Source organism: Balaenoptera physalus, assembly GCF_965194825.1.
Source record: "Balaenoptera physalus genome assembly, chromosome: 16".
NCBI lineage: Eukaryota > Metazoa > Chordata > Mammalia > Artiodactyla > Balaenopteridae > Balaenoptera > Balaenoptera physalus.
This window is the reverse complement of record NC_138898.1, coordinates 30,428,068-30,442,539: the sequence shown is the minus strand read 5'-3', so window position 1 is coordinate 30,442,539 and position 14,472 is coordinate 30,428,068. Positions and strand designations below refer to the sequence as shown.

Sequence of the window (14,472 nt, the reverse complement as noted above, 5' to 3'; positions counted from 1 at the left end):
TGACATCTCCTTCAAATTAGGAAATTCTAGCCTCCTTGTGAAGTGTTTGCATCTCCTGTAATCTTGTCACATTCTTAATACATGGTCCTCTTTCACAGGAGATGACGACAAGCTGCCCAAGAAAACTGAACAAATGTAAGTCTTCATTTCTATTACATTTTTTCTTCCTCACATTGAGTTACTCAGATGTTGAGATTGTCCCATCTACCTCCTTTTGAGATCAGCGTTGGGTAGGACATTTGGCTTAAGAGGTGAGCAGAGGGACTTTCCTGGTGGTCCAGTGATTAAGAATCCGCCTTCCAATGCAGAGGACGTGGGTTCGATCCCTGTTTGGGGAACTAAGATCCCACATGCTGCAGGGCAACTAAGCCCGCACCACAACTACCGAGCCCATGCTCTCTGGAGTCCACATTGCTGCAACTAAGACCCAGTGCAGCCAAATAAATAAATAAATAAATAAGTAAAATAAGTAAGTAAAGTAGGGCTGTATAGTCTCCCAGGATGTCCCAGCCCCTGTCTTTCATCTTGAAGTCTAGGCTAGAGACTCTGCCAGGTTTGCCATCTGCTCCTCTCTCCAGACTCAGAGACTTCCTGCCTACACACCCATGCATTTAAGTGGCATAATGCTTCTTAATATATTTTCTATATAGTGCATTTTATAATAGGGGCTTTCCAAAAAATAAAACATCCTGAAACCCATTGGTAGAACCTGTGTGAAACCACATCTGGTCTGAGAGGTGTTTCCTCTGAATTTGACACTCAGACTTATGGAACAGAGCTAGGATCTCAACTCAGGCCATGCAACTCTCTAGAAAGGGCCTAGTGTTGACTTCTCCCCCCCTCCCCCCAATATAGCAGGAAACCAAAGACAAGAAGTAAACTCATTAATGCTTGTCTGCTTGGGCTACCGTAACAAATTACCACAGACTGGGTGGCTTAAACAACAGAATTTATTTTCTCACAGTTCTGGGGACTAGAAGTCCAAGATCTAGGTACTAGCAGAGTTGGTTTCTGGTGAGGCTTCTCTCCTTGAGTGCAGGCCACCAACTTCTTAGTGTTGTGCTTACATGGAGAGAGAGAAAGATCTCTGGTGCCTCTTCCTTTTTTTTTTTTTTTAATATTTATTTATTTTTTAGCTGCATTGGCACATGGGATCTTTTGTTGAGGTGCACGGGCTTCTCTCTAGTTGTGACATGTGGGCTTCTCTCTCTCTAGTTGTGGCACACGGGCTCTCTAGTTGTGGCACGTGGGCTTAGTTGCCCCATGGCATGTAGGATCTTAGTTCCCCGACCAGGGATGGAACCAGTGGCCCCTGCATTGCAAGATGGATTCTTAACCACTGGACCACCAGGGAAGTCCCTGGTGTCTCTTCCTCTTATAAGGACACCAATCCTACTGGATTAGGAACCCACCCTTTATGACCTCCTTTAACTTTAATTACCTTTTAAAGGCCCGGCCCTATCTCCAAATATAGTCACATTGGGGATTAGGGATTCCATATGAATTTTGGGAAGATGTAATCAGTCCATAATAATGCAGGAATTTCTGAATTCCATAAAGGGATTTTCTTTCAGAATTATGAAGGTAATAGAGTTCTGTTATTACCTAATTAAATATCCTAGCATAAACTAGTTAGGTCTGTGCTTCCCAAAGGCTAACAGTGACAGGCCACAGAGAATCATTTAAGGATCTTTTTAAAAAGATACATTTCCCAGGCTATAGTAGTTCTCAGAACTACTGAATCAGAATCTCTAGGGTAGAACCCGTAAGGCTCTGTTGGAAAAATATAAAGTAATATAATCACACTTGAAAACTTGAGAAATAAGGGGAAAAAATAAGATTAACCATAATTCCTCTTCTTAGACACCACCCGTTAGTATCTCTTTTTTAAAATATATTGATTGATCGATTGATTGCTGCATTGGGTCTTTGTTGCTGCGCATGGGCTTTCTTTAGTTGCGGTGAGCAAGAGCTACTCCTCATTGTGGTGGGCGGGCTTCTCATTGCGGTGGCTTCTCATTGCAGAGCATGGGCTCTAGGCACGCAGGCTTCAGTAGTTGTGGCACATGGGCTAAGTTGCTCTGCGGCATGTGGGACCTTCTTGGACCAGGAATCAAACCCGTGTCCCCTGCGGACCAGGGCTTAAACCAGTGTCCCCTGCATTGGCAGGTGGATTCTTAACCACTGCGCCACCAGGGAAGCCCCACGCATTAGTATCTTAATGTGTATCTTTTTGTTGTTTTTTTAAAATTATATATTTAGGTTTTGTGTAGCTGTAATTGTAGTGTGTATACAATTTTTCTGTGTGGGTTTTCTTTACGTTAGCAGCAAGTCGACCACATTCTCATGTGTTGGTGGATATGTATAGTCTTGCTTTGTACCTGTTTGTGTTTCCATGCCATCTGTGCTTAGCCATTGCCCTGGATCCTCATTCTAGACCCGTAGACATTTTGCTTAAACCAAAGTCACTGGTGCTCCACTTCAGGGACTGGTGTTGAGAGGTGCTTGGGCCCACATCAGGAGACTTGTTAAATCACAGGGCTGGTAGAATTGGGGCCTAATGGAGTCCTACTGAAGGCAACAGCAGCACCATCCGGGCATAGAGCAGGCCCTTCCCCAATCATGGGTCTCAGGCCTCCTGTCCAGGCCTTTTTATGAGTCAGAAGCCAGATAGCTTTGTACTGAACTCTTGCCTAAGGGTCTGTATAGGACAAGGCCAAGCAGGGGGTTGGCCTGACCAGTGTTGGTACTGAGTGATGTTTGAATTAAGCTGGGTGAGGGAGGGAGTAAGGGTATCTTTATATGTCTTTGGCGTCTATAAATCTTTGCCCTTCGTGTTGAGATGTGGAGGATTCTTGTCATACCTGGAAGTGGCCAAGCTCTTTGGCAGTGTCCCTGCCGGGCACTTTCCTGCCAGGACATACCCCTCTGCCATGGCCTGGTCAACAATCTTCAGGATATGTTGAACCTTGGAGCTGTCATTTTGTTATGTGTTGTTTCTCTTTTTCTTCTACCTTATTCAAATCTCTTACCTGCAATGCAGAGGTGTGGTGTGAGAGCCAAGGAGGAAATTGAAGGTGTTGGCAGTGTGGTGTGGCGCAATGGAAAGGCACCAGGCTGAGAGCAGACCTGAGTTCCTCTACAGGCCCTGCTTGTTTCTTCTGTAAGATGAGAGTGTTAGACCAGATCATTTCTGTGTTCTTCCTCCTATCAAACTGTTGCCGAGTCCAAGCTCAGTCTGCTCGCCACACAACAGGCCAATAAATCGGGACATGAGGTGTTGAGGCAAGGAGTAGAGACTTTATTCGGCAGACCAAGAAGGTGGCAAACTAGTGTACCCAAAAAACCATCTTACCGGGGTTTGGATGCCAGTTTCTTTTATAGAATCAGAGAGGGAGATGTGGTGAAGAAGTAAAGTAAAAAGGCCATTTGTCTTGCAGAATATCTCCTGCACTGGGAAGGGGTTGTGTTAATTTCTTCTTTTCTGCAGCCATTCACAGGTGGGCAGGGTCAGAATGTCTCTCTGTGAGCTGAACAAAGGCCTTTTAGTTTAACAGTCAGGCAGAGGGTCAGGGTTCCCTGTGGCAGGCCATTGTGTATGCTTACAGCTATAGATAGTGATTATAATAATAACAAAAGCAATGAAAAACAAAGGTTAAAGTAAAAGAAACAGAACCAATGTGGAGTCAGAATTTGCTCTTCCCTGTTACAAAAGTCCTTTCACCTTCCTTTACCTGGTACGAGATTCTCAGGCTTAAAAATAAACATATTCTTAGATGAGGCAGTTACTTGCCAAACACCTCCCTTGCCTTTGAGGCCTTGTGGATGAGCCCCTTCTCTCTGTAATTATCCTAATAAGACCCTGGGTCTCCTTCCCCTAAGGCAATGGTTCTCAACCGAGGGCAGTTCTACCACATCACTCCCACCAGTTCCTCCCCAACCCCCCACCCCCAGGGATGTTTGGCAGTGTCTGGAGACATTTTTGCTTGTCACAACTGAGGTTACTACTGAGAGGCCAGGAATGCTTCTGAACATCCTATAATGCACAGGGAAGACCTCTCAACAAAGAATTAGCTGGCCCAAAATGCAGAGATTGAGAAACCCTGCCCAAAAGGGAACCAGACTTGGATTTTCTGGGAATCTTCATGGCATTCCCTGTCTGGCAAAGAAAAAAACCTTCCTTTTTTAAATAAATTTATTTATTTATTATTTATTTTTGGCTGTGTTGGGTCTTAGTTGCTGCTCGCCGGCTTTCTATAGTTGCAGCGATCAGGGGCAACCCTTCGCTGTGGTGTGTGGGCTTCTCATTGCGGTGGCTTCTCTTGTTGCCGAGCACGAGCTCTAGGCACTCAGGCTTCAGTAGTTGTGGCATGCAGGCTCAGTAGTTGTGGCTCGCAGGCTCAGTAGTTGTGGCTCGCGGGCTCAGTATTTGTGGCTCGCGGGCTCTAGAGTGCAGCATCAGTAGTTGTGACCCACGGGCTTAGTTGCTCCACGGCACGTGGGATCTTCCTGGACCAGGGCTCGAACCAGGGCTTGTGTCCCCTGCATTGGCAGGCGGATTCTTAACCACTGCGCCACTAGGGAAGTCCCAAGAAAAAAACCTTCTTATAATGTCTTTGGGAAGTGTGAAGTCAGATAGGAAGAGCAAGGTTGGGCAGGAACAGGGGATGCTTCCCCTCAAAAGCATACTCTATTCTCTGGATCAGGTGAGCTATTTAGAAAGTGGTCTCCGGCTATTAATTTGCATTTAGAGACTGTCATACAGAGTGAAGTAACTCAGAAAGAGAAAAGCAAACATATATTTACACGTGTATGTGGAGTCTAGAAAAATGGTACAGATGAACCTGTTTGCAAGGCAGAAAAAGAGACACAGACATAGAGAACAAACGTATGGACACCAAGGCGGGGTGGGGAGGGGGGGAAAGGTGGGGGATGAACTGGGAGATTGGGATTGGCATATATACACTAATATGTATAAAACAGATAACTAGGGCTTCCCTGGTGGCGCAGTGGTTAAAAATCCGCCTGCCAATGCAGGGGACACGGGTTCAAGCCCTGGTCCAGGAAGATCCCACATGCCGCAGAGCAACTAAGCCCATGTGCCACAACTACTGAGCCTGTGCTCTAGAGCCCACGAGCCACAACTACTGAGCTTGCGAGCCACAACTAATGAGCCCACGTGCCACAACTACTGAAGCCTGTGCACCTAGAGCCCATGCTCTGCAACAAGAGAAGCCACCACAATGAGAAGCCCGTGCACTGCAACGAAGAGTAGCCCCCACTCGCCGCAACTAGAGAAAGCCCGTGTGCAGCAACGAAGGCCCAACACAGCCAAAAATAAATAAAAAAAAAAAAGACAGATAACTAATGAGAACCTGCTGTATAGCACAGGGAAGTCTACTCAGTGCTCTGTGGTGACTTAAATGGGAAGGAAATCCAAAAAAGAGGAGATATATGTATATGTATAGCTGATTCACTTCACTGTACAGCAGAAACTAACAGAACATTGTAAAGCAACTATACCCCAATTTAAAAAAAAAAATTTTCGTTTAAGTGGAGCGAGTCTTCTCCTCAATTGGATAATCTCTTTTGCCCCCTGAGGGGTCCCACCCTGAGGTTCCAGTAGCAGCCAGCCCTTAGCAGGCCTGGGGAGGAGACAACTTGAAGGTGTGCTGTGGTTGGTTCCTGGAAAAGCAGCAAGTCTGTGTCATGATACCTTTTGGGTCCTCATAGAGGGTCAGGGAGTCTACACAGTTTTCTTCTGTTGGATCACGAACAGGGAAGGTTGGTCTTTTGAGCAGAATTAAGAAAAGGTGATTCTTATCATGGTTTAACAAGAGCAAAGTAAAAATTGGAATGGGGCACATAGCTTTTAAAAGGTCTAGAAATCAACAAGTTCTGTTATTATACTTTTCTCATTCTGTTTAAAAATCTGTTTCTTAGAGAATGTCATTTATGTGCACACAGCTTATGATGAAACCTTGTGATGCTGTAGGTAACCCTTATTTTTTGTTTTTAAAGTAGGCTCTTGTCACAGGTATATGCTGCTGTTATTGAGGCTGTTTTGGCTGCCATTGTATGTTATGCTAAAACTTCCAGTCTAACAAAGGTAATTTAAATACCGCATTTCTCTTTCCTTAGTAGTTATTTTAATGTGAAACTTTTTATCGATCTGTTTTTAATTTGGACACCTTATAGTACTTAATTTTGTGTGTGAACTTGGGCACCAAAGAGATGCCTTTAGTGTGCTGAGCTTGTCTTATGAATGACAGCTAATCAGCACTTCTTTGTAGATATCTGGTTGTGTTAAAAAAAAAAATCATTCTGTAGTATATTGTTTTACTTAGTAGTTTTTTAAAAGGCTTTCAAAAGTTAAAAAATAAAAATATAGATTGTTCTACTGTGAATTTTAATAAAGTTAGATAAGTTTGTTTTGAGCTACATAGTTTGATTTCCTATAATTCTGTGTTTTAAAAAATTAACTGAAGATTAGAAATTCTGACTTGTCTTTCCTAGACAGGCACATGTGTTTCCTTTCTCTGACCATTTACTTCCTTGCTGTTTTGTGCTTAACCTGATGTGCTGAGTTGGATTCTATATCTGACCCAGTGACAGATGAGAACGAGTTGGCTTGATGCCTCCCAGTGCCAATAGGACCTTTCCTGAAGCAAACCGTTTGACATTGGAAAGGTTGTGTTGTAGATATCAAAGAGACTATCGCCTAGTCACCAGTTCCTTGTCACCTTCCCTCCTCACTGAACTTGATTCCCCCAGTACTTGGGATTTCTCAGCCCTTTAGATGAAAGCTTATGCAAAACAGTAGGTTATTCTTCAGTATCAGTTCTGCACCTTTGTTTTTTAACTGATTTTTTTATAACTTTAGTTATTTGAATGTGCTTAGCATCTGGGCAGAAACACTGATGGCAGTGATCTCTCGAGGGGAGGAGAAAGCGCTTTTCCAGGCCTCATAATGGCACCGTCCCAGCTGGTTACAGGTCACCAGATCAGGTTCCAATGCCCACCTGCCTGAATGAAGTGTTTTCATGTGAACCCAGCCCGAAGAAAGCAGGCTTCTGTTTCCCCTAACAAGATGTTTTCACTTTAATCTATTGATGTATACAAAATAGTCACTTAGAGGGGATGGGAAGTGTTCTCCTGGCCATATGTGAGAAGGGCCCTTCTAAGTGTATTCTTTCCTGCTGTGAAAGCTAATTGTCTCTGTTTCGTTACTGATTTTACAGGCCAAGGAGGTAGCTGAGCAGACCTTTGGATCTGGGTTAAATTCCTTTGAGTTGATGCAGTTTAAGGCAGCCCTACGGTAAGCAATAGCTGATATTGTCTATAAAAGCTTTTCTTTTATGTTTGTGTTTTAAAAACCCTTTTCTCCTTTGTATTTGATATTCTGTCTCCCCTTTGAGAAATATTCCAGTAAATCAATAAGATATGTGAAGGAGAGTCATTCATGATCAGGGTTCTGTTTGAGAGGCCAAGGAGCCAAGGATGGAGGAACTGTTTGAGAGTCAGACACACTGCCTGAGGCTGGAATGGGAGGCAGATCAGTATTAGAACTGTTCAGACAGTTCAGACCTCTGACAGACAGTTCAGAGGTTAGAAAGATGAAGCTGGGGGCATGAGTGGTGAGGTTTGTTAGGATTAGGGGCCCTGGGCACATGAAGATGGTCACTGCTTAGAAGAGAGTTGCCCTGGGCCTCATCTGCCTCTCAGATGGTAGAAACCCCTGAGCCTGGCCATGTCTCAGGGTCTAGAAGGTCTGGGAATTTGGCTTCCTGGCAGTCTTCCCATCACACATCTCCTGGCATATCACAGTGGATCTCTGTGTAGTCTTTGTCCATAGCTAAACCTTCTTGAACCCAGTCCTCTCAACCTTCTGTCCCATATGAGGGCGACTTGGTGTACTTTTTTGTGAAGGAGACAAAAGACACCAATATCAGAGAGTTTCTTTAAGGACACTTCTGGGATGTGCCCTGTGGTATGTCAGTTCCATACCCCACATTTTCTTACATCTGCAGCCCTGGGTAGTGAGAAGGAACATTTGGAAAACTAAGTTAGTTTATGATCTAACAAGAAGAATTCTATTGCTATAGCTCCAGGAGTGTAGGAAAGAGCCAGAACTCTTTGGTGCAAAGCTGTAGGCTTGCTTCAGGTTTCTTTTCCTTTCTTCTGGGTCTTCTGAATCTTGTAGCTCTGACCATGAGAGGGGAGGGCTAGAGGAAATTTGGTCCCTTAAGACTGTGTGCTGACCTGCACTGTCTGTTCCTGGCAGACCTGAGTTTAAGGAAGCTTCTTTGCTTTCTAGCTGTGTGACCGTGGGCAAGATAGGGAACTCTCTGTGCATCTGTTTCATCATCTTGCTGCCCTGTAGAGTGATTGGGCAAGTGAATGGTAGCTGCTGTCTCAGTGGGTTCTCCTCTCTTACCATCAGCATGGCTGACGAAGTCATTCCATTCCTCCTGTCCTCGGGGCCTTGCCTAACCCACTCTGCCTTTCTAGGGCAGGCCACGCTCTCAATCCCATGGCCTCCTATGCATGGGGTGTACCACCCTGGCTGGAGGAAAGAACAAGGAGAGAATACATTCCAGGCAATAGGAGGAGAGTCTTCCAGGGCCAGTCCTCCACCCAAGAGCCCCACTTCCTTCTCTTCACGTGGTCACTTCCCTCAAACTGCACGAAATTAGCAAATCTTCTCCCAAGAGGAACATGGGAAGTTAGCATATGACTGACCAGTACTTGTTAAGGCAAAAAAATTAAACTTAATTCAATTTAGAAACTTTCTTTTACAAAAAGAGTTGATGCCAAAAGGGTTTCCTGGTTATTCCTCAGTTCTGAAGTCCTGACCATGCCCATTATTACATAGCAGTTGACTGTGGGTAGCAGTCTGACTCCGAGCAGGGATGGCAGCTTGACTTCAAAGGTGGTGAAGAGGAGGAGGAGCAGGAGAATATGTCAAGCTGTGGGCCAGAGGCCTGGGGCAAGTAGAGGTTTACTCTCAATCTGCCATGGACAGCAGTCACATAGTTCTCTCCTGCTCTGTCCAAGAGTCAAGATAGCCCTGAGAATCTGCACAGAGGCAGGGCCATGACTGGAGTCAGACACAGACCCCATGTTTGCTGATGGCATGATACCCTAAGGCAGGTAAGGACGACACACACCTCACTGGTGGCTGTGCGAGAACAGCACAGGTGCACTGCAGTGGCAGGTGTCTGGGGAGGATGCCAACACAGTGGTCACAAAAGCAGACTGACTTTTGTTTTATTTTGTTTTGGGTCTACAGCTCCAAGATGGCTTTTCATATACATGCTGTGAATAATCAGGGAAGGTAAGTATATGTTTATGGTGTGTCCTCACTGGGGGCAAGTTAGGAGCAAAAAGAAGAGCAGCTACCTTGTAACTGCTGGCATGGATGATCTTTTCACCCTTCTACACCTGGCAGTGGCATCACTCCAGGGCTGGGCTTGGAGGTGGCTGTGCTCAGATGAGACCCTTTGCCCTGAATGCTTCCCACTGAAAGACTAGGGTGGGTTGGGGGGTGGACCTACTTCCCTCCAAGTGGAATTCTGCATACATGCAACCCAGTGTTTTGAAAATCCCTGAGAGAGAGCTGAGTGTGAGTTGCTTCCAAGTTGAAAAAAAGAGAACACTGTAAATTTAATATATGTCTCTCCCATCAATTTCCTTTTGTAGACTTGTGCCTCTGGACAGTGAAGATAGCTTATACTTTGTGAAGACGGTAAGCAGAGCTGTTACAGGTCAGCTGGCAGGGAATGGCCTGTAGAGGACATCTACAAGGGGTGAGGTAGGAGTGGGTGGGAGTCTTAGGCAGCCCACCCCTTACCTGAGAAAACTAGTCTACTTTCAGGACTGTTCCAGCTGCAGTGGTGGTGAGCCTGTGCTTTCTGAGGGTGTCCAGCAGCTGTACAAGGCTTACCACATCCACACTCCCATGTCTAGGCGCCCCTTGGGTGCAGAGTCTTAGCTGGGGGAGTGGGGGGTGAGGGGGTGGGGGTGGTAGACACCTCTTCCTGAGATTAGAAAGGCTTCCTCCAAGTGACTGAGGTTTCTCTGACCTCACATGGAAGGCTATATGGGAGCTGATGACAAGCTTACCTCAACACAGACCAAGTTTTCAGTGGCTTCTCTGTGTTCCAAGGCCTGTGTTGATGCCCTTTTTTTTTTAAATAAATTTATTTATTTATTTATTTATTTATTTATTTATGGCTGCATTGGGTCTTCGTTGCTGCGCGCGGGCTTTCTCTAGTTGGGACGAGCGGGGGCTGCTCTTTGTTGCGGTGCATGGGCTTCTCATTGTGGTGGCTTCTCTTGTTGTGGAGCACGGACTCTAGGCACGCAGGCTTCAGTAGTTGTGGCTCCTGGGCTCTAGAGCATAGACTCAATAGTTGTGGCACACGGGCTTAGTTGCTCCGTGGCATGTGGGATCTTCCTGGCCCAGGGCTCGAACCCGTGTCCCTTACACTGGCAGGCAGATTCTTAACCACTGCCCCACCAGGGAAGTCCTTATGCCCTTATTTAACAGGCGCTTATGAAAATAAAAACAAACTAACGTAAAAAAAAAAAAAACGGGCCTGAGTCTCCTGTGAAGTGGGGTAGTGAGAGCAGAGCTTTCTGACCTACGTGCTGAAGGCAGAACTAATGGGCCAAGGAAATGGGTTTAGAGATGCAGAAATATTGGTCCCTGGGGTGAGCTGGCATGGTCTTGGGGAGCCAGGGTTTCTAAACCAGTTGCTCCCAGCCACATCCAAATCCTCTATTTACCCCAGTGTATCCTGATATGAAGAAAATTGGCAAGCAATGCATAAGAGGATGGTGGACATCCAGCCAAGATTCTTGTTGTAGTATATATGGGTACAAGTTGTACCTTCAGTCCATTCTGTGGCTACTGCCTGAACCTTAATTTCAGTGAGCTTTTGGTCATAGGGAACTGGGTGGGCAGGTGTGGATGACTTGGTGCAAATGCATGCCCACTGCCATCACCAGGGGACAAGCATAGTGTTATCTCATCTGCAGAGAGTAGTACAACATGGGTAATTTTTTGAGGTTGTGAGTAGTTTCTGTGTTTATGACATACCTGCTCCCTGTCTCTGTCAGTATTTTGTGGTGATGTTCTTTTAGAACTAATGGAGACTTTTTTGTGACATTATTAAGACACTGGGAAATACTTTCTGATATTTAGGTAATAATACTTTGTCTCCTTGCTGGACTTTAGTTTCCCTGGCTTCTCTTCTTAGACTCTTGTGCAGTGCTCTGGAAGATGCTTTGCACTGGAGAAGGTGATTAGCAGTCCAGTAGAATCATACTACTGTGTTAAGTACACATTCAGCAGCAGCTAATGAAGTAGGAAAGAAAAGATAGGATGTTGGTGCTTTCTGTCCAAATCCTATCCTCCCTTCCAGGCAGAGATGAAGTTCTGCCTCCTCCTCCAAGCCTACCCTCCTGATTTCTCCCTACAAGTACTGTATTCCTATAGGAATACATAATTAGGGAGTAAATTACATAAATTAGGGAGTAATTCTATAGTAATGTGTCACATGATGACTTCTGTGTAAGAATGCTCTTGTCTCCCCAGCTATACATTATAGGTTTCCTGAAGATAGGAACCATGCTTCATATTTTTTCTCTCCCCATGCCACATGTGGGAAGTACATAGCAAGTGTCTAAAAAATACTACATGTATTCTTTTTAATGTCCTCTCTCCCCTTCCTCAACACCAGAGGCCAAATAGGGAAGTGGGGGATTAGGAAACCACAGGATTTGTCTTCCTAATTGATTTGGGAACCTAACTGATCATTGTCACTTAAGAGGAACCATGTAGCCCAGGAAGGTTCTGTGTCTTCAGATACTCAAAATTCTTTGAAACAAATTTAAATAAACCTTCCAGTTGTCATGCCTAATCAGAAAGTTAACTGAAATATAAAGCCTATCTGTCACTTTTGTACATTTTTTTATCACGACAACATGGATGATTAAGGACTTTAACTATGGTTTTTTTCCTTTCAACTCTTCTGCCATCTTTTTTTTTTCTTTTTTATAAATTTATTTATTTTTTATTTATTTCTTTTTCACTGTGTTGGGTCTTCATTGCTGCGCGGGCTTTCTCTAGTTGTGAAGAGCGGGGGCTACTCTTCATTGTGGTGCATGGGCTTCTCATTGCGGTGGCTTCTCTTGTTGCAGAGCTCAGGCTCTAGGCGCGCAGGCTTCAGTAGTTGTGGCGCATGGGCTTAGTTGCTCCGTGGCATGTGGGATCTTCCCAGACCAGGGATTGAACCCATGTCCCCTGCATTTGCAGGCAGATTCTTAACCACTGCACCACCAGGGAAGTTCCCCTGCCATCTGTTTTTATTTGAGAATCTAGCAGTCCCTTCAAGAGGCCTAGGTCTTTTATCGCTGTACTGAGGATAGAGCAGGGATCCCATATGAGGACAACAATGTGTGAAAATGAGCTTTGGCTTTAGGAGCTCTATACCTGGCCATTCAGCATCGTCAGGCCAGGAAGGGCAGGGACCTGGGAGTGCTCATTGTGCAGCTTATCCTATGTCCTTCACCAGATCTTCATGGTCATCTCAAACTCTAACTCTGGCTTGTACCAATTTCTGCATTTCCTCTGCTAGATTCATCTCAGAATTATTCCATTTTCACTGGTTTTTAACTAAATTATAGCCTTCTTACCAGCCATTCAGAGCTTTCTCTGAGTTGCTCTAGTTTTTTTCTGGCCTACTGAAGCCTCTATTTTTATTTGTCTTGGCCATTAAAGCTCAAACAGCTTTCTTTTAATTTTTTGGTACTGAAAGGAGCATTTGCATGTTTTGACAGGTACCCAGAAATATCCATGAAGACATGTATCCCCCTTTCCAGATTTGTTCAGAACTCGAGCCCAAACCAAAGAATGAGTGGATGAGCATGTGGACACACTGGGATGTGACACTGGTCATGGTTAAGAAGGAAGGTTGTTGCATTGCCTTTTAGGGAGGATAAGCAATTTGAGGGAATTTACAGAAACATAAAGATATTCTTCATCTAGCCCACGTGTGCCTCTGACCAAGGAGCAAGAAGCCTGGGTGATCCTGAAGTCATCTCCCAGTTGGAGATGTATTTCAAGATATACTTGAGTTTTCCTTAGAAATTCTCCAGTATTCTTTTGCCATGTGCCTTAGTATTTTGTGGTCTGTTTCTTATGGACCTTTCCCTGTATGTTTAGGACTGACAACTGGACTAACTCTGGTTTCTTATTTGATACAGGCTTGTATGACCATCTATGACATTCCTGACTTGCTGGGAGGAAGTGGGTGCTTAGGATCTGTGGTCTTCTCAGAATCATTTTTGACATCTCAGATCTTGGTTAAAGAAAAGGGTAAGTGTATGTCGTCTTTGGAAGGCAAAACTTGAACTTGTTTATATGTATATATATTTTTTTGGCAAAATAAACCATAAACTAAATCAAAAGACCAGCAACAAACTGGTGAAAATATTAGAATACTTAAAATAAACAAAGGGTATATATCCTAATTTATGAAGAGCTTTTATAAATTGATAAGAAAAAGACATACCCCATGGTAAATGGGCAAAAAATATGAGCAGGCAGTTTACCAGAGTGGAAAACAAAAAAAATTTTTTAATATTTTAAAAATATATATTTTTTAATGTTTATACATACACAGACATACATAATTGACCCCTGAACACAGGTTTAAACTACACAGGTCCACGTATACACAAATTTTTTTCAGTAAGTACATACTATAGAACTACATGTTCCATGGTTGGTTGAATCCGTGGATGTGGAACTGTGGATACAGAGGGCTGACTGTAAAGTTACACATGGATTTTCAATTGTGCAGAGGATCAGTACCCCTAGCCCTCACATTGTTCAAGGGTCCACTGTATGTGTATGTATATATATATATATATGAATATGTACAGCCTTACTAGTAGGAAAAAAGCAATTTGAAATAATAATTAGATCTGGTTTTTTTACCCATTATGTTAGCAAAAAATTCTAGAGAATGATAATATCCAGTGCTAGTAGGATGAGCTTGATAATGTTTTGTTTGGTTTTTAATATATACATCTGTACTACCTTGACAAAAATTAAAAGTATAGATTAAATGGACTCTTTATTTAAATATGTATTTCTATTTGGCGTAAAAAGAATAGAGTTAATCACATGGGGAAGCCTTTCTCCATCCCCTCATTAGACTCCCTGTACCCAGATGAGTAAGTTTTCATTTTCTGAAGGCCTCAGACTCTGTATACTAATAAGAGGAGCCCTCACTCCTGAGAAGGGAAGTAGTCTGGGGCCTGCATGGTGGGCTCTGGTGGTGGGCAGTAACCGGCATATCTGTGGTCTTCCTGCAGATGGCACTGTTACCACAGAAACCAGCTTCATAATCCTGACAGCTGCCATACCCAGATTCTGCTCCTGGCTGGTTAGTGTCATTC

General features: G+C 44.1%; 1 protein-coding gene across 3 annotated transcripts in view; it reads left to right on the top strand.

Moving 5' to 3' along the window:
- Positions 1 to 14,472, top strand: part of DNAAF9 (dynein axonemal assembly factor 9) — a 152,448-nt gene that overhangs the window by 75,232 nt on the left and 62,744 nt on the right. For 2 of the 3 annotated variants that reach the window (XM_082428909.1, XM_082428907.1), the window contains 7 exons: positions 99 to 135; positions 6,022 to 6,109; positions 7,242 to 7,318; positions 9,293 to 9,337; positions 9,703 to 9,748; positions 13,273 to 13,384; positions 14,389 to 14,459. In XM_082428909.1, the coding sequence (XP_082285035.1) occupies positions 99 to 135; positions 6,022 to 6,109; positions 7,242 to 7,318; positions 9,293 to 9,337; positions 9,703 to 9,748; positions 13,273 to 13,384; positions 14,389 to 14,459 (476 nt within the window). The remainder of the gene's footprint in view (positions 1 to 98; positions 136 to 6,021; positions 6,110 to 7,241; positions 7,319 to 9,292; positions 9,338 to 9,702; positions 9,749 to 13,272; positions 13,385 to 14,388; positions 14,460 to 14,472) is intronic. The other variant, XM_082428908.1, reaches the window with a different exon arrangement.